At 40.4% G+C, this 16840-nt stretch overlaps 7 protein-coding genes across 7 annotated transcripts in view; 4 read left to right on the top strand and 3 right to left on the bottom strand.

Annotated features, from left to right (window-relative positions):
* LOC6639345 (DNA N6-methyl adenine demethylase) overlaps window positions 1–3033 on the top strand; it is an 84817-nt gene extending 81784 nt beyond the window's left edge. Inside the window, 1 exon segment of the mRNA XM_023181731.2 lies at window positions 9–3033. Coding sequence (XP_023037499.2) covers window positions 9–2547 — 2539 coding nt within the window. The 3' untranslated portion in view covers window positions 2548–3033.
* A 2030-nt stretch (window positions 3034–5063) lies between these two features.
* Window positions 5064–8527, bottom strand: LOC6639346 (N-acetylgalactosaminyltransferase 6). Its single transcript, XM_002062567.4, has 4 exons — window positions 8336–8527; window positions 7223–8020; window positions 6157–6922; window positions 5064–6085 (listed from the first exon to the last, which is right to left on the bottom strand). Exons 2-4 carry the CDS (start codon window positions 7819–7821, stop codon window positions 5411–5413), a joined length of 2040 nt encoding a protein of 679 aa, XP_002062603.1. The 5' UTR covers window positions 7822–8020; window positions 8336–8527; the 3' UTR covers window positions 5064–5410.
* Window positions 8528–8673: 146 nt separating this feature from the next.
* LOC6639103 (28S ribosomal protein S35, mitochondrial) lies at window positions 8674–9904 on the bottom strand. Its single transcript, XM_002062568.4, has 2 exons — window positions 9655–9904; window positions 8674–9593 (listed from the first exon to the last, which is right to left on the bottom strand). The coding sequence occupies exons 1-2, from the start codon at window positions 9770–9772 to the stop codon at window positions 8722–8724; spliced, it is 990 nt and encodes a 329-aa protein (XP_002062604.1). The 5' UTR covers window positions 9773–9904; the 3' UTR covers window positions 8674–8721.
* Window positions 9905–10104: 200 nt separating this feature from the next.
* On the top strand, window positions 10105–11908 carry LOC6639104 (pyridoxal kinase). The gene is made up of 3 exons (XM_002062569.3): window positions 10105–10596; window positions 10665–10764; window positions 11076–11908. Exons 1-3 carry the CDS (start codon window positions 10513–10515, stop codon window positions 11786–11788), a joined length of 897 nt encoding a protein of 298 aa, XP_002062605.1. The 5' UTR covers window positions 10105–10512; the 3' UTR covers window positions 11789–11908.
* A 358-nt stretch (window positions 11909–12266) lies between these two features.
* Window positions 12267–12827, top strand: LOC6639105. The gene has a single exon (XM_002062570.3). It carries the CDS (start codon window positions 12341–12343, stop codon window positions 12761–12763), a length of 423 nt encoding a protein of 140 aa, XP_002062606.1. The 5' UTR covers window positions 12267–12340; the 3' UTR covers window positions 12764–12827.
* A 7-nt stretch (window positions 12828–12834) lies between these two features.
* On the bottom strand, window positions 12835–16679 carry LOC6639106 (kinesin-like protein KIF18A). Its single transcript, XM_002062571.3, has 5 exons — window positions 16197–16679; window positions 15089–16130; window positions 13281–14037; window positions 13088–13219; window positions 12835–13033 (listed from the first exon to the last, which is right to left on the bottom strand). Exons 1-5 carry the CDS (start codon window positions 16499–16501, stop codon window positions 12936–12938), a joined length of 2334 nt encoding a protein of 777 aa, XP_002062607.1. The 5' UTR covers window positions 16502–16679; the 3' UTR covers window positions 12835–12935.
* On the top strand, window positions 14138–15023 carry LOC6639107 (ribosome-recycling factor, mitochondrial). Its single transcript, XM_002062572.3, has one exon. It carries the CDS (start codon window positions 14211–14213, stop codon window positions 14982–14984), a length of 774 nt encoding a protein of 257 aa, XP_002062608.3. The 5' UTR covers window positions 14138–14210; the 3' UTR covers window positions 14985–15023.
* Window positions 16680–16840: the final 161 nt, after the last annotated feature.

Raw genomic sequence — 16840 nt, 5'->3', positions numbered from 1 at the left:
TCCCATAGATTTCCCTGCGAGGTACGAGTGAGATCTACACCCTTGATACCATGTCGACGACATGGTAAAAAACGCAAAGATGACGAATCTGCACCACCAGACGGCGAACAAGATTCGTTGGGTGAAGCTAATGGGGGACAGCAGCAGCCTCCGCAATCACAACAAAGTAGTCCTCCTGCGCCTCTTATTAAGAAGGAAAATGGCTCTGCGGCAAATTCCAGTAAATCCTCTAAAACGAGTAAATCAAAAACAAATTCCACAAATAACCTCACAAATAATAACTCGAGTGCCTCTACTCCTGGTTCGGCGCCACCGTCAACACCCTCGCCCCGTTGCCAAACACCAGTGACAAACAATCCGAGTCCAGCGGCAGGCAGTGCCTTCAGCACGCCTCCCGTTCATGCACCAAATGGAGGAGGTGCCCAACAAGTGGGACCCCCCAGTCAACCCAATCAATTAATGAGCTCAAATTCGAGTTTAATGAATATGGCCACCATGATTGATACCTTTACGGATGCCCAGTTGCAATCCAATCAGATCTCTAGCACTGTATTGGATTCACCCTATTCCTATGACTACCAGACTGGATCTTATATAGACTCCCGAAACTATTACGGCAACTGGCCACCACATGCCATGGGCATAAGCCAAGCCCAGGGCGGAGCACCACCGCAGCTTCCCCTTCAGCACGGTTTAGCCACGCCCACAGCAACACCAACGGCAACAAACGTAACGCCAGCAGCAGCAGCAGCTACGGCCACCCTTACTCCACCAGCAGTCGCCAGCGTACCGCCAGCAGTTAACACGCCACAACAGCAACATGAATCAGCGAATCCTAATGGGTACACAACAACGTATAACCAATTGGCTACGCCAACTCCTGTCCAACAGCCTGCAGCAGAAGACCAGCATCAGCAGCAACAGCAACAACAACCATTGCAACAACAACAACAAATTGCTCCCATTTCATCGGCAGTTGGTGAACTAAAAAGTCGTCTGGTCAGTGAAGAGAATCCCGATTCTACAACCCTGGTGAATCATCATAATCTAGCAGAGAATAAACTAACTGCCTTAACATCCATGACAGTTCCATTAGCCACCACACCCGCTGCAGCACCTCACCATCATCCGCCCGGTCACCAGGAAGGTTTTGTGAAACCAAAACCCCCACCCAGTGACTATCAGTATGCCGGATCGCCACAGTATCCGAATAACTATCAAATGTATCCACCTCCGCCACCACCTCCTCCACCACCCCCTCACTCGGCGTATACAGCTTACGATGCCTATCAAAATATGAATTACAATTACGGCTATCATCACCATCATCAGGCCTATTCACCCTACGGCATGTATCCACCGCAACAGACGCCACCCCCCACTCCACCGCCTCCTTCACCAAACTGGAATATGTATGGACATCATCAGACTAGCTCGGCGAGTGGATCCTATGGGAGCGGGTCGCTAATAGCTCCACATGCTACTAGTGTCGGGCCCACTATTGCTCCGACAATGCAAAAACCTATAGCACCACTGCAACAACAACAGCAGCAACAACAGCAGCAGCAACAACAGCAGCAGCAGCAGCAGCAACAGCAACAGCAGCAGCAACCACAACCACTGCAACATCAACAACAATTGGCTGTGACACCGCCCCAAACCATTTTGCCTGATCTCTCTAATGGTGGAACTAGTGTACCTACTGAGCCCGGTATTGCCACGCCCACACCTACTAACGAAACAACTACTAGCGATCCCGTAGCGGTCGCAGCTGGTGCAACAACAATACAGGCAACGCCATTAGCAACCACAGTCCCTGCCTCAGGGGCGGTTTCTCCAGCCAGCTCTAACACCAGCACCAGCAAAATCGAGCCTATTGGCGAAGTTGCTGAGATCAATGAGAATATCGAAGCCTTCCAAGATCCACAAATGGGCGGGGTCGCTATTGCATTGAATCATGGCAGCGTGTTAATCGAATGTGCCAAACACGAAATGCATGCGACTACAGCAGTAAGACGACCGGATCGACATCATCCTACTCGCATGACATTAATCTTTTATCAGCACCGTAATTTAAATCGATCGCGTCATGGCATCGATGAATGGGAGGAGAAAATGCGAGTAAAGAAAATCAACACAGATCTCGACAACAAGGCCAAAGAGGAACGCGAGCGTTTAATTAAAAAGGCAGCTGGAGAGGACCTTGATGACTTGGATGAGGATATGACGGATGAAAATCCTCCACCAGCATCGATAGTGGTGAAAAAGGAAAGCAATGGCCAGCAGCAAATAAAAAACGGAGCCAGTAGCAGTAAAAAGAAAAAGTCGAATGGCGATACGAAAAAGTCCATAAATTCATCATCCTCAAATGAACAGCAGTCAAAAAACGAGAAAGTTGCCCTCCACGCACCAACACTAACAACCACGTCGTGGACGACCCTGTTTCCTATGCACCCTTGTGTGGTTACAGGGCCCTACCAGGAGGGCAATAGCAGTCCAACTTCGTCCACGAATGGCCAGGCGGCTCCCCCTCATCCACAGACTTGAGAATAATCGGCCCCATCAGATCTTACTACTGGTAAAACCATTTAGTTCCGACGCAGCCGCCTAATCTTAAGACCCGCCCCAAGACAATGACTGAAAAGAAAAATAAAATTCTTTATCTCTCTCACACACAAACACAAACACACATACCCACACCCACATACCCACATATACAGAAAGACACACACTCACTATATCTGAAAGGAAAAGTTATTTTTGTAATGCGTCTGATTTCGTGTGCCATACCAGGAGAAGGATTAAGGTTCAAGTATAATGACAAGTAGGCGCTGCCCTCTATTAACATTTGCACACTGCGAGTTTCTACAACAACCACAAAGAAAAGAAAATAACAGAAATATGCAACTTTAGTTTCCTAAGACAATTTCTGTTAAATCAACAAACTAAAAGAAAACACAAAACTAAGCAACCATTTAAAGTTAGTGGAAGATCATTGCCAAAAGTACAAATAAATCATTTTTTTAACCAAAACTAAAGAAAACAAAATGAAAGATGAAACTAAAAATAACAAAAAATTTAACTAAAATGCAAACCACAAATTTTCGCGAGCAAATAGTTAAGCAAAACTTTAACTGTATAAATTATATTTTTATTATATTTTTTTAAAAATTTGTTTCGCATTTGGTTCTCCATTAAAGGAGAGAGCGAAATACTGAAACAAATTCAAACTAAAGCCAATAGCGAAAGGTCGAATATGGGAAGGGAAAGCAACCAAATGAATAACGAAACCTGTGACCTATTCAAAGACACCAGAATATACCCTAATCTATACATATATTGATTACTGAAAAAGTGATTGGGTAATGGCGGTTGCCTTCCCTGCTGGAGAACTAGGACGGTCATCCGCCTCCTTCTCCATGTTGAACACATTGGTATTTGCCCGTATTAAATTATTTGTCACGCATAAAAAACTAAACAAAAATTATAGAAAAGATAGAAACGTGCATTGGGCGACTAAAATCGAGAACACAGCGCGAGACGAGGGGTAGGCAGAAGGCAGTAGGCAAACTACAATAACAAAGCTGAGATTATCGAGCAGAATCAGAAGGACAGGAAGACATTTTTTAAATGGAAAGCAAACATTTAACATAATTTAAACTAAGTTTAAGTAATAAAATTAAAAGCATATATATACATATATACTACACACAATTGCAAGTTATAAGAATCTGACAAACATGGGTTCATATTATTATGATTATTTCTAATTCTAAAATGTGCTGTAAATTTCAAATCAAACCCAGAAAAAGACTCGAAACCAAGCAAGTATTAAGCACTCCAATGTCAAAAACAGCAGCATCAGCAAATCGAAGGGAATAAAAAAACATTCTGCTATCAACTCAATTAATTTGCATCCATCCAAGAAAAAACACAAAAAAGCGAGAAAAATTTACATGAAGATAAGAGCGGGAGTGGAAAATTAAAATGTGGCAGCTTAGCAAACTGAATTTCAAATCAAATTTAGTCTAAAAACAAAACACAAAAACACATATTTTTTGCACAAAAAACACAAAAATGGTTATAAATTTATAATTACTTATTTACATGAAATAATTTGAAATTATGATCTAAAGGCGATAATAACGATGATGATCACACCGGCCAACATAGCCAAGAACCGAAAATGGCGTATATGACTAAGCCCAAAACTGAACTCATCAAAATAATATTAAATAATTATAAATCCCGACCTTTTTTTATCTATACATATATCGGTTAACGTTGAGTTGGCGATTTTTGGTTCTTGGTCGATGTTGTAATTTTGTTGTCCAGTGTCCACCATTAAAATGTAAAACGTATGTAAATGTAAGACAGCGAAGAAGACTTTTGAGCAACAAGAAAAAACATGTTTGGATAAATATTTAAATGTTTATATAGTATATGCATATATATATATAGATATAGATATATATATATATATATATATATATATATATATATACATATATAGATTAACATAACTATATATATTTATATATATGTATATATAATTAATTATGATTATGCACACAACAAAAACAGCAACTATTATAGTTTGTAAGTGCTTTTTTTTTTATAATTTTTTCACAAAATAAAAGCAAAAAAACAAAAACTTTTTGCCATTTTTTTTTAGTCAAAATCCAAAAAAGAAAGAAAGAAAAGAAACACAATAACAAAACAACACAAGCTTCGTTTTTCCGAGTTTAAGTTCTAAAGCGGCGGCATATATAAGTATACATACATATACTATAAATATCGGCATATAAAATGCAAGATAGCAAAACGCAAAAAGCAAATACAAAACAAACAAAAAAAATAACAAATTGAACAAAGTTAAGGCTTAGAAATGGCAGATGATAGCCGGATGATACATATTGTAAAACGATAAAGATAAACTAAAACAACAAACGTATATGAAAAACATAAATTATATTTATTTAAAGTACGCGTATTGAAAGCAAACACAGATATTAATATTAAATAAAAAGGAAAATGAAAGTTTAAAAAAAACACACACTGCCGTTTTAATTGCATTGTTAATAGACAACCGATTTAATATATTAAATTAAAGGAATGCTTGAAGTGGGTCGGTTGAGACCCAGAATTTGTGTTAAAAATATTTAATTTTTTTTGGACATTACTAAGAATCCAATCGGTAAAGTAATCAATTAGAAATCAAAGTTCTGGAAGGGAACACTTTTAAATTCGGAAGAACCGAAATTAGCTTACAAAATGCCTTTCATTTTCATCTACATATATCTACATATATACATATATATATATGTAGACATATACATAAATATATATATATATATATCAAACAGACCAACACATTTTAAGTACATGGCAAGTTAGTGACTAAATCTCATCACGACTCCAGATGTAAATCTAGAATCAAGTCCTTTTCGTAATTGTCTAAAGACGTTTTGTTGAATGATCCAAAATTCCATTTCATATAGGAATTGCTCTCGCTACACTGGTTAACCACAAGCGTCTTGGAGAAGGGCAGTAATTCTAAACATCTTCGTCCCTCTTTGCCATGTCTTATCAGTTGTTTTCGGTAATCATAGAACCAATATTGATTACCCTGCTGGCCATGACAATCCCACAGCCAGACTGGCGCATTGGCATCCCATATTTGAACATCAAGACAATCTTTTTTACGACGCTGGCGTAAGTCACGTTTCCAACTCAACTGGAAGAATTGATTTCGTTGGGGCTTTTGAAGGTCCTCGGCACAACTATAGACGCCCATGCGATTATGTTTGCGAAGTCCGTGTGTATCGACGCACAGGCTGGAATCACCGACGTTTTGTATGGCGCCACTGGCATAGTCGGGCGGATCGATCGGTGGATAGGACTTCATCAAATCGAAAGCCACTTCCTCCATAAACCACTTAAAAGATTTACATTTTAGTTTAGTGCGTATGGCCTTTTGCGCTGTCAAATCTCCAGCATCTACACGATCGTAGATGCCATCGCCATGATCATACAAATACTTTTTGTATTCATCCATCCAGACTTCGGCCACACGTTTATAGTTCTATGAAATGAAATGCAATGAATATAAGTTGGTTCCAGTTTTGAAATCAGTAGGACTATATTGTCTGTCACCTTATGTAGATAATCGCCAGTTCTGGGACTAGGCACATGATTCCGAGGTCCTCGATAAATGTGACCCACTCGCGAGCAGGGGGCATCATACATTTCTCCACCACACATCCAAATCTTGAAACTTAGCTCATACTGCTCACCACCCCATATATCCAATCCCTCATCATAGCCACCTAATTCCCAAAAGAACTTCGAAGAAATAGCAAAAAGTCCACCTGCCATTACAGGACTCTTAAATGGCTCCGAAGGATGCTTCAAATCTTCAGGCAGCAAAGGCAGCCGCTTGTAAAAAAATTCCCAGTCAAATGCCCCTCGAGCACCCTCATCTTGGGCTCGATAATTAAAGTTGCTGTGATCAATTACATCAATAAAGGGGCAAACAGCTGTGCGCTCGTTAATGGCAATTGGTTCCAGCAAAGGTGGCAGCCAATTGTAATTCGCCTCGACGTGCGAATCAAGAAATATTAACACCTCACCGGTAGCATTGCGAGCGCCCTCTGAGCGGGCCCCGATCAGCCCAGTGCGTTTGGTTAAGCGCACCACACGCACATTTTTAAAGTGCTCGGCTATGTAATTTTCAAGCGGCACATACAAATAAGCACGATCACTGAAATCATCAACAAGAATAATCTCTTTTAAAAGTTCCGGCGGAGACCGATTAATCAAACTGTGGACCGAACGCATCAAGACACTAAGATATTCATTATAGAATATTATAATGACACTGACTGTGGGCAATTTGGCTAGATATTCCTTTTTCCGGCAGCTGGGAAGAAAGTTAAAAGGCAGATTTCATACTAATTTAGCATATAAAGTCGAAAAGACGAAAAAACCAAACCCAATGCAAATTTCCAACGACAAGTATATATACAACAAGCATAATTTGAGAAATATGAATTTTAGATAACAAGCATAATTTGAGAAATATGAATTTTAGATACATATGTCAGTAAAAAGCTAATCAAAAATAATGATATACATATGTACATAATATCAGGTCAATAGGTGCGAAACAAAATAATTACAGAATAAATTTGTATGAATGAATGAAATTTCGTGTACTTACGACTTGTGGCGTATATCTGCTATTGAGCGATTCACTGATATGGAGTCGGAGAGCAAGGCATTAAATCCATTTTCCAGTGACATTTTTCTTTCCAGTTCCCGTTGATTTTCGTCATCCAATTTTGCAGGTTTACCTTGTTCACCAATGCCCACACGTTCGGCATCCCTCTCCATGGCCGTATAGTCATGCCAATCTTTTTTGAGGCCATTATTACCTGGAACCGGGGCCACCTGAAGATCGGATAGCTCTTCGGGAGGTTGCTGAGCAGGTTTATCGTCTGCAAGATGCCTATTTGGCGCCGGAAGCCTCTCTGGGTATACATCGTTGTCGTTATCGTTCTCATTTCGATCGTTTGCATTATTATGCTCCCTGACACTTAAAGGATTTTCTGCATTTGAGTGCTGTGGGTCCAATTTCTTAGATTTTTCATTGGATCTTAGAGCGGATGCCGACTCTGCTTCCGGTTGAATGCCATGATGAACTGGTCGATTCGTATACGGGCTAGCTGATATCCAACTTGTGATGAGCAAAAAAAGCGTTAGCGATATTAACAACAGCAAAACCGACTTCACCATCCATTTAAAATTCGGCCTCCGCATCTTGTTTCAGCCAACTCTAAGAATACGTGTCAAGATGATAATGATGAAGCTGATGCCGATGCAGCTGAAGAGGCCAACAGTTCTAGTGGCTGGCCTCTACAGATCTTCATGGAAGGGCAAACTCTTTTTGCTAACGTTGGCTGGTGTTGATACAGGTGTCGAGTGTCTGTAGACTACTAGCAGCCGTGTCTACGTCAAACTTCGTGAGACCCAAAAGAAAAAAGACAAAATTTGTAATTAGCTACGAAGCACCAACCGAAAGCAAACAAACAGTGATAAGCAATGCCACAGCATTAAAAGCAATTCTTCAATTTCAGAGTCGAGATAAAACTTATGTGCCTTTTCTCTCGCACATTCCTCTGCTTCACGACTCCTCTCCTCAAAAAACAAAGAACACTTAAGGAACTTCCGGTAAATTTTGATATGGAATGAACTAGGGCTACATGGTTTTATATCTGCATTTTCATTTTCCGGAAGATCTGCTTGAAACAGTCACCGGTTCTGTATGTCTCACCTGTTTTTTGCCTAAATTTCACAGTGAACGACTGCCTTAATTACTTCTGCTCCAACAATAGTGCGAAGTGTTCAAAATTTAACTAATTAGCACAAGATATGGAAATATGATCCACGTCCACGTAAAATCAGTCTTTTGGTTTGGCCCAAGTTTATAACTATTTTAATTTGTTGTTGTTCTTGTTTTGTCTTGTGCTAAACTAAAGTTTGGTCACTTTGTAAAAGTAAAATGCATACGACATTATATCTACGCGGTTATTTACATAGCCTGTGCTGTTATCAAATTCAAAATACCAAGTAAAGCTAAAAAAAAATTAACGGTTTTCAGAATCAATTTTCTGTTTTTTTTAGTTTTGGATTAAACATTTATTTTGAAAATAAAGGGATTCACTGACTTGCCGAGATGTTTAACATTTTCATTACTTCTTCCTTATATTTCGCTATATTGTACTCATTCTCACCTTCATTGATCAACTTTTCTACACTGTGGGCATAAGAAGCAGGGGGTGCTGCTTTTTGCGCTACTTCTGCTCTGTTCCAATTGAGGATAGCCTCGGCGGAATCTTTAGCCTTGCTTCGCTCGAATAGATAAACTTCCATATCGGCCTCTGATTTGCTCATCTCCCATGGTTCAGTAATGAACGATTCATGATAGCAAGCCGTTAGCAAGTATAGAGCATAATCGTAGTTCTGCTTGCGCATTGGACAGCGGTCGGAGGTGAAACTTAATATATCCGTCTCCAGATTGTATCGGTCGCCCACCAGACGGAGAAATTTGTCCCGGGCATGCTTATCGAATTCCAAATCGCCAAGCTTTAGACGAATTGTGACTCGCCGCGCCTCTGGGTGACGTATTGTGGGTAAACTGTGACAATAGTCAGTGGTGATGACCTCAAAAGGAAAGTAACGTTGCCATTTCGCTTCAGTCTCAAGACCTTTGGGCCAAGGAGTACAGAACTTTTTAATAGCCTCGCATTGCTGACGTATGGCCGGCGGTGTCAAATGCAGGAAATTGGGTATTTTCATTAACTCGGCATTGGCATATTTAGAAGGAGCTGCAGCCCCACGTTCAGTGTAGCCCTGGCGCAAGGGAAGGGGCACACTAGCCGGATGAAATGAACGCGGTCCCGGCCAGGCAGCTGACCAATCTTGATCCACAGCCATGCGTTGGGTTCGGGGTGGAGCCACAGGGTCCTTTTTGTTTTCTCTTCGACGTGTAAGATTCTGTTTAACCGCCCGAAGATTAAGGACACGGAACTCTACATTAATGGAGAAATATAAGATTTGTTAACAAGCGACCATTATAACCAAATTGCTTACCTTCGTCATTCTCCGCCTCTGGCAGTTGCTGCTGGTTGCTAAACACTCGCCAGGTGCTTTGGACCGTTTGCATTTGCCGGACACTCCGTTCTAGTAGTCGAGTTAAACTAGCCGCCATAATTGTGAGCTATTTATTAACTTTCAAAAATTGGTGTTTAAGTTTTTATTAAACTTAATAAATTAAACAAAAATGCGGCTCCGACTCTTACGTCAGGAACAGGCGAGGCGTTAGTTATTTCTTGTTTGTGAGTCTGGTCCCACTGTGACCCTTTAATTCTAGCAACCCTAACAGCTGTTTGAAGCAAAACACATTAATTTTAATTGTGCCCTACTCACACTAGCATCTTAAGATATAAACAAATTTAATACGAAATAGTTTCATTATACCAGATACTTTGGTTTCTTAAAAACTAAATCTACAATCTTAACTCGAGGGTCAAAAAGAGAAGACAATTACAATTGAGCTGTTCGATTCATTTGGTTTAGCAGTAGTGTGAATAGGGCATTTGGTGGCCAGAGGTTACTAGACAGAAAATTGTTTTGATTGATTTCCAAGGTCGCTTGCAACAGTTTTTTATTAAATGTTCAAATATTGCCAATTTGTTGAAAATTGTTTTGCATCCACTCGCTATCTGGGCTGTTTACCAAGTCTGCCACCATTTCTTGCTTATCAGTAGCATTTGGTCTTGTTCCTTGTCGCTTGTCTATAGTTACTGATAAGATGACGGTCACCCGGCTATAACTCTCTGATTCTATGTTTATCTACACAATACATACTGATTTAACCATTTGTATTTAGTTCATACCCGTTCATACTCTGGTGTGGAGGTCAGTTGCAAACGCCAGATTATCGTAAAAATGTCAAAAAAACGGGTACTTTCCATTCAAAGCCATGTGGTGTATGGCTATGTGGGAAACAAGGTTGCGACCTATCCCCTTCAGGTAACTTCTTATTATAAATCGTAAACCCACTATAGACCAATTTTAAAGAGGATAATCTTTTTATACAGCTGCTGGGCTATGATGTGGATCCCTTAAATTCGGTCCAGTTTTCGAATCATACCGGATATAAAACCTTTAAGGGTCCCATATCAAACGAAAAAGAACTAGGTAAATTTGAAAACCACACATTCGTATAATTAATAATTTTTCATCGTAAGAGAATGTAAGTAAAATATGTAGTATTAACATACATTACATATGTAATTAGATTCGCCAAAGAGAGGGAGACGGCATGCGTTACTGTCGTGATGAAGGGACCATTGTCATGAAACTACTTATTAATTAAATTAAGATTCATAAGAGGGGTACTCTTAAAAACGTTGTGATATCTTTATAACTTTAGGATCATTGTGGGAAACCATTGGCTGATAGTATATATAATAGTATTATAATGAGCAAATCGTTTTTTATCTTTACAGCCAGTATTACTGAGGGTCTGGAGGAGAATGAGTTGCTCTCCCATTATTCTCACCTGCTGACTGGGTACATTGGTAACCCCTTGTTTCTACGCCAAGTGGCCGTTATCGTAAAGAAGTTGCGTCAGTTAAATCCTCAACTGATCTATGTCTGTGATCCAGTCATGGGTGACAATGGTCAACTCTACGTGCCAAAAGAGTTGTTACCAATCTACCGAGACGAAATCATTCCTTTGGCCGATATCATTACGCCGAACCAATATGAAGTAGAATTGCTTACAGGCAAAGAGGTACGCAGTGAGACTGCCGTTTGGGAAGCTATGGATTGGTTTCACAAAGAACTTCACATCAAAACCGTGGTCATTTCTAGCAGTGACTTAGGTCAGCCTGGCGTATTGCGCGCCTTTTTAAGTCAACAGGATGGCCCACGCTTAGCCATTGATATACCAAAACAGGGTGGGAAAAATTTGGTATTCACCGGCACCGGCGATCTTTTTGCTTCGCTGTTCTTAGCTCACAGTCATACCGAGGATGTGAGCCTGGCTTTTGAGAAGACGATTGCGAGTTTGCAAGCAGTTATTAAACGCACTGTGGCTTCACTTCCTCAGGGAGGTGATGGCCCAGTCAAGGCCTGGGAGCGCGAGTTAAAGCTGGTGCAGAGCAAGGCGGAAATTGAGAAGCCTCAAGTGCTGCTAAAAGCCCAAAGGCTCAACTAAACTAACAAATTATATTTTACTATTTACGACATACATACATATGTAAACCGCTCAATACAACTAACAGCTTTTGTTACTTTAAAGTGTAGCAAAATTATAAACGATATTTACGAAACAAAACATTCGTTAGTGATATAAACGAAACAAGTTTTCCAGAACTTCATCGGTTATATATGCATTTATTTTCTATAAATTATAATCGGCCTTTAACAATGCACAAGCATCAATCGTCATAGTCATTTACTTTTGTTTGTTGTTTTATACAGATATGTAGTTTTCATGTAATTTTCCCCCCTTTGGCTTCATCACATCAACGTACATGGTAATTGGCCTTTGTACATTTTAATGGAATTTCCTGTCTAATACAAAAATATTTACATTAAATAATTGCTCATTTTTATGCCATATATATCCCAATCAAAGTGTCAGCTTATGGTGACATCTGTAAGAAATTGCTCAAGTTAGTCGACCGTTAACGGTTCCAGTCATTGCTTTAAGAAACGGACTATAAAAGCTTATAAGCCGTTGGCGTAAACAAAAAACCAAAGAATCATGTTGCTCTGGTTAGTATTGATCCTGGGTTTGGCAGTAGCGAGTAGTGCACCAGATAGCGACCTTACTCCCATGGTGGAAAAGTATCGACCACGCTATACTCTGATGGCCGAGTCAAAGAATAAGGACAGTGATGATAAACTAGAACCTGAGAAAGCATTGGGCCCGCAGCAGCCCTGGCGACGGTTATCCTCCTTTGGACATAATAGTCCATGGCCACTAAACGGACTGGTCGCCTTGCCAACCGCGACAATTCTAGCCCCTCTGCTTGGGCCAGGACTTCTCCTTGTGGGCATTAATCTTGGGGCTCTACTCTACATGCTCCTGTCGTTACTAGGACTAAGTCCAAACAGAAATCTAAATGATTTCTATAGACAGAATTTAGTTGAAGGTAATGGCAAGGAATCGGACGTATATTTGTAGTAATGGTGCGTATCGCATAAGAAATACATAGAGAAATATATTTAGATAATAAAGCAAATAAAAATCTCCAATTAAGAACAAAAATATTATAATAAAAAAAAAAAAGGAATAACTAAATCTTTAAATAATTCTAAAATATTCCGGACAGAAAACACAAGTTTGATTTTCTTTCTTATTTTTTCAACCTAAATGAGGCGGCTCGATTGATTTTCACTTTGGGAGGCTCCTTGGTAAGTGGTTTTCGTGTTAAGACAGCATTACCGCCGAGAGCTGCAAATCCATTAGCTTTAGAAGGTTTAAGGATAGAAGAAAGTTCCCGCTTACCTTTGGCAATCAAGGCCTGTGGACTCTTTCGAACTTGATTAGCACTGTATTTAAGATTTTCCTTCGCTACAGAAGCAGCCGCTACTGAACGCTGAAGTCCTTGTGTGGTGAAGGTATTCGATCGAAGCAAAGCTGTAATTGAACAATACAAGAATTGTAGATTCAAAAATATTAATTGAATTTATTTTCTCACCTTTTCTAATTTTTTCAGTATTGCCGCGTACATTCTGATCTGATAACAAGTCTACAATGCGCTGATGGGCTTCATTGGAAGGCTTGGTCACTGTGACATTAAGTGCTGACACCGGATGAGAAGACACGACGCGCGTCTCGTTAAGACTTTGCGGTTGTTTAAAGAACGTCTTATGGGCATCCTGATCTGAGTCGGATTCCGTGTCCAAACCATCATTCTGGAGGCCTTTTTCATCCAACAAATACTTTGAGCGTTTTATTGACTCCTTTATTTCGTCTTGATCATCGTCGTCGTCCCCAGTGCTGTGCACACGCTTACAGTTGGCAAATGAATCCTTGGCCAACACATTTAACGTTGTCTCTTTAGGTCGTATTTTCTGCCGCAATCTTTCGTATGCCTCCTGCAGGCCCGGCGTTAATTTCTCCGACTTTTCGCAGTGCTCGTAATACTGTTGCAGCACTTCGCAACCCAACATGAGGGATTCACGCAATAATATGGAATTATCTGCCAAATCCTGAGACATCGCTGCATAATGACTACCGTTCACATTTTTCTTCAGTAGCTCCAACTCTCGATCCTTTGTCCTTAGATAACAGTATAGTATCTGATTATGTTTGGATTCCTTTATCTGATGCTTCAGCTTCTCCAGTTCACGATAAGCCACCTCCTGTTTGCCTCGCCACACCGGTAACTCGTCCTTATATTTCTCAATTTGGGTATTCAAATTACTGATATAGTCGGTAATTCGAGGGATATTCTAATAAAAAAAAAAACAATTGTAAAAGAATCATGTTATCAATTTCAAATTTAAAACAACCGCCAAAAGACACAAAGATTTATTTTCGAAATACGGACACACTAAACAACAGCTGTTCGCACTGCCGCATTCATTACTTGTCAAATTGAATTTATTTAAGAAAATCCGTAAAAATGCTACGAAAATCACTGCCTTTAATTATATTCGGTGCTCGGACAGTGTCTCTTCCTGCGGCAGCACTAACCAATTCGCAACAAGCACATCACAAACTAATCGTTTCTCCAGCGGCGACGCCATTAGTTCTGATGCGCGGTTATGCAAAGGGCAAGGACAAGAAAAAGGCCAAGAAGGGACAGCCTAACAAAGTAGAGATCAATGAGCAGCAATTGCGGGAGATTATTAACCTAGATCAGCTCAATACACAGATGGAAAAATCAGTGCAGCAAATGAAGGATGACTTCATCAAACATTTGTCCCTGCGTTCCACTAGTGGAGCTATTGATTCTCTGCGGATCAAAGTCGATGGCAATGTGCACGAACTACAGGAATTGGCCCAGATATCGAGGAAAAATCCCAAAACCATTATAATCAACATGATTGCATTCCCTCAGACCATACCGGACGTTCTGAGGGCTATCGAAAAGAGTGGAATGAATCTTAATCCCCAACAAGATGGTACCACGTTATTCATACCTATACCGAAGGTGACCAAAGAACATCGCGAGCATCTTTCCAAGAATGCCAAAGCCTTGTATATTAAATACCGCGATGCCATACGACAAGTGCAGAATGATCACATACGGAAACTTAAAAAACAAGCTGACGATATAGGAAAGGACGATGCATTTAAGGCGCAAAACCAGGTTACAGCCATAGCGGATAAATATATAGCAGAAGCAGACAAACTATTGGCCACCAAACAGAAGGAGTTGCTTGGAGAGCACTGAGTGGCAGCCGAACACAATAAAGGTTATTCAAAAATTCAATATTTCTTCGCCTGTCATTTCTATAAGATGTCGAACGCAATAGATTTGAAGACAGTTTAGCTTACCTCTTGAAAGACATTTTTCCGCAGCTGTTCGAACTCCTTCTCCACCAGTTGACGATAATTTAGAGTCTTGATCCGACTGCGCAGTCCAATGACCTGTGTCTGAATTTGCTCTACTGCCGAATAAGTGTTATCGATCCGGATAAACCAGGATTTTAACTCATCCATTGTGGTTGACGTATTTGACGCGGATTCCAAAATTTTAAGGCGCTCTTGTAGCCGTGCATTCTCGGCCATGGCCTCATCAATCTTTTTCACATAGAACTCGGTGGGCAATTTGGATTTCAGTATATTCTGCTTCAGTGTAGAGCGGATCTTTTTAGCACGACTGGCATATTTTAAAGTGTTGTAAGTGTCTTCATAGGTCAGCGAACTCATGGAGACGTTAGCAACCATCAAAGTACGACAATTGCCACCAAGGGAATCTTTTAAGATCCGCGTCAGATTGGAGTCCCGATAGGGAATATGTTTGAGGCCATCAGCCAGCTTGTTAATGCAATTGCCCAGGGCCAGCAGACTCTTATTTATACTGGCGCCCTCTTTAAACCGAACACCGATCCCCCTTGTGCTAGCCGCCCTTTCACTTCCTGCCAAATCAATCATTGATAACTTGACAGTGCGTTTGGTGTCGGTTTTTCGATCTGTGATACGTATGTGGACTTGAAATATCGCATGTGAACGAGAGCTTTCTGCATTAGCATCCGTTGGATGTTGCGTGCGTTGAGAGTTGCCCAAGGCCAACATGCGGAGCAGCTCATCGGCACTATAGATAGGTGTTAGAGCCAAACCACTAACCACCACACCATTTGAGTCTTCTCGCAGCTTCAGGGGACCCGATTTAGTAAGCAGGTTCATTACCTGTTCATTATACACCTCTAAATAAGTGCAGCCTACATCGAATTTGCGCAGTTCCTGTTGGCTTTGAATCTTTTCAAAGAGATCGCGCATGGTAAGAAATGTCAATCCTGGATACACATCGCTGCCTAGCATTGTAAAAGTTTTTCCTGCTCCTGTGGCTCCATACACAAAAACAGAACAGTTATAACTGAAAAGGTGCAAAAGGATTTCGATTAAGGACTTTCTAATTTAAAATGTCTAATAATTTACATACCCATTGAGCACAGCATCGACCAGCGGCGCTGTACACTCCTCAAACAGATCCTCATTTGTATTGTGTATATCAAAAACCCTATCAAAATCCATGGATAGCTTCTTGTTCATCCTTTTGGTTATGTCGCGGTAGTGTTGTTTGGTTCCCTGGAAAAAGAACTCATCGTCCTCCTCATCGGGATCGAAGAGCAGGGTCGACTTATCCATCACTTTGACAATGCATCTTTGATTCTGTTCCATTTCCCGCTCGTTGTACGGGCGGACGCGCACAGCTACTTTAATATTTGTCGTTTTTTCCCCCGTCATTTTTAAATTTCAACTGTATATGCTCACTAGATGTTAATATTTAAGTTTGTTTCTGCTTTTATTCCAAAAAACTTTTCCACAATAAAATACAAATAATATCCTCTTATGTACAGCCGATCGCGGCGATGCAATATTTGAACGTTGTTTTTGAAAAGTAATCGGCTGTTCCTCTTTGATGGCATCTTCTCGATTGCTCATCAATTCCTAAAAATGCGTGCGAGAGAGATGACAATACTGTATCGATAAATTACTCGTATTTTGCAATGTTATCGACTGATTAATTTTTCGCTCGTTATTTTAAGACCAAGTTGTTGGAGATGGCATGAAAACTCACTCGAT

This window comes from Drosophila willistoni (genome assembly GCF_018902025.1).
Source record: "Drosophila willistoni isolate 14030-0811.24 chromosome XR unlocalized genomic scaffold, UCI_dwil_1.1 Seg144, whole genome shotgun sequence".
Classification (NCBI taxonomy): domain Eukaryota; kingdom Metazoa; phylum Arthropoda; class Insecta; order Diptera; family Drosophilidae; genus Drosophila; species Drosophila willistoni.
The sequence above is the reverse complement of the archived record's forward strand: the minus strand, read 5'-3'. Positions and strand labels throughout refer to the sequence as shown.

What these genes read in the sequence shown, in the direction of transcription:
- LOC6639346 (XM_002062567.4), bottom strand. Translation starts at nt 7,821, where the DNA reads ATGCGGAGGCCGAATTTTAAATGGATGGTGAAGTCGGTTTTGCTGTTG. An exon ending in GCAGATATACGCCACAAGTC is followed by an intron (nt 6,923 to 7,222) that starts GTAAGTACACGA and finishes CTTTCTTCCCAG; the next exon opens with CTGCCGGAAAAAGGAATATC. An exon ending in CTGGCGATTATCTACATAAG is followed by an intron (nt 6,086 to 6,156) that starts GTGACAGACAAT and finishes TTCATTTCATAG; the next exon opens with AACTATAAACGTGTGGCCGA.
- LOC6639103 (XM_002062568.4), bottom strand. Translation starts at nt 9,772, where the DNA reads ATGGCGGCTAGTTTAACTCGACTACTAGAACGGAGTGTCCGGCAAATG. An exon ending in AGAGGCGGAGAATGACGAAG is followed by an intron (nt 9,594 to 9,654) that starts GTAAGCAATTTG and finishes CCATTAATGTAG; the next exon opens with AGTTCCGTGTCCTTAATCTT.
- LOC6639104 (XM_002062569.3), top strand. Translation starts at nt 10,513, where the DNA reads ATGTCAAAAAAACGGGTACTTTCCATTCAAAGCCATGTGGTGTATGGC. An exon ending in TTGCGACCTATCCCCTTCAG is followed by an intron (nt 10,597 to 10,664) that starts GTAACTTCTTAT and finishes CTTTTTATACAG; the next exon opens with CTGCTGGGCTATGATGTGGA. An exon ending in ATCAAACGAAAAAGAACTAG is followed by an intron (nt 10,765 to 11,075) that starts GTAAATTTGAAA and finishes TTATCTTTACAG; the next exon opens with CCAGTATTACTGAGGGTCTG.
- LOC6639105 (XM_002062570.3), top strand. Translation starts at nt 12,341, where the DNA reads ATGTTGCTCTGGTTAGTATTGATCCTGGGTTTGGCAGTAGCGAGTAGT.
- LOC6639107 (XM_002062572.3), top strand. Translation starts at nt 14,211, where the DNA reads ATGCTACGAAAATCACTGCCTTTAATTATATTCGGTGCTCGGACAGTG.
- LOC6639106 (XM_002062571.3), bottom strand. Translation starts at nt 16,501, where the DNA reads ATGACGGGGGAAAAAACGACAAATATTAAAGTAGCTGTGCGCGTCCGC. An exon ending in GGAAAAATGTCTTTCAAGAG is followed by an intron (nt 14,038 to 15,088) that starts GTAAGCTAAACT and finishes TTTTTTTATTAG; the next exon opens with AATATCCCTCGAATTACCGA. An exon ending in ACAGGCCTTGATTGCCAAAG is followed by an intron (nt 13,034 to 13,087) that starts GTAAGCGGGAAC and finishes ATGGATTTGCAG; the next exon opens with CTCTCGGCGGTAATGCTGTC.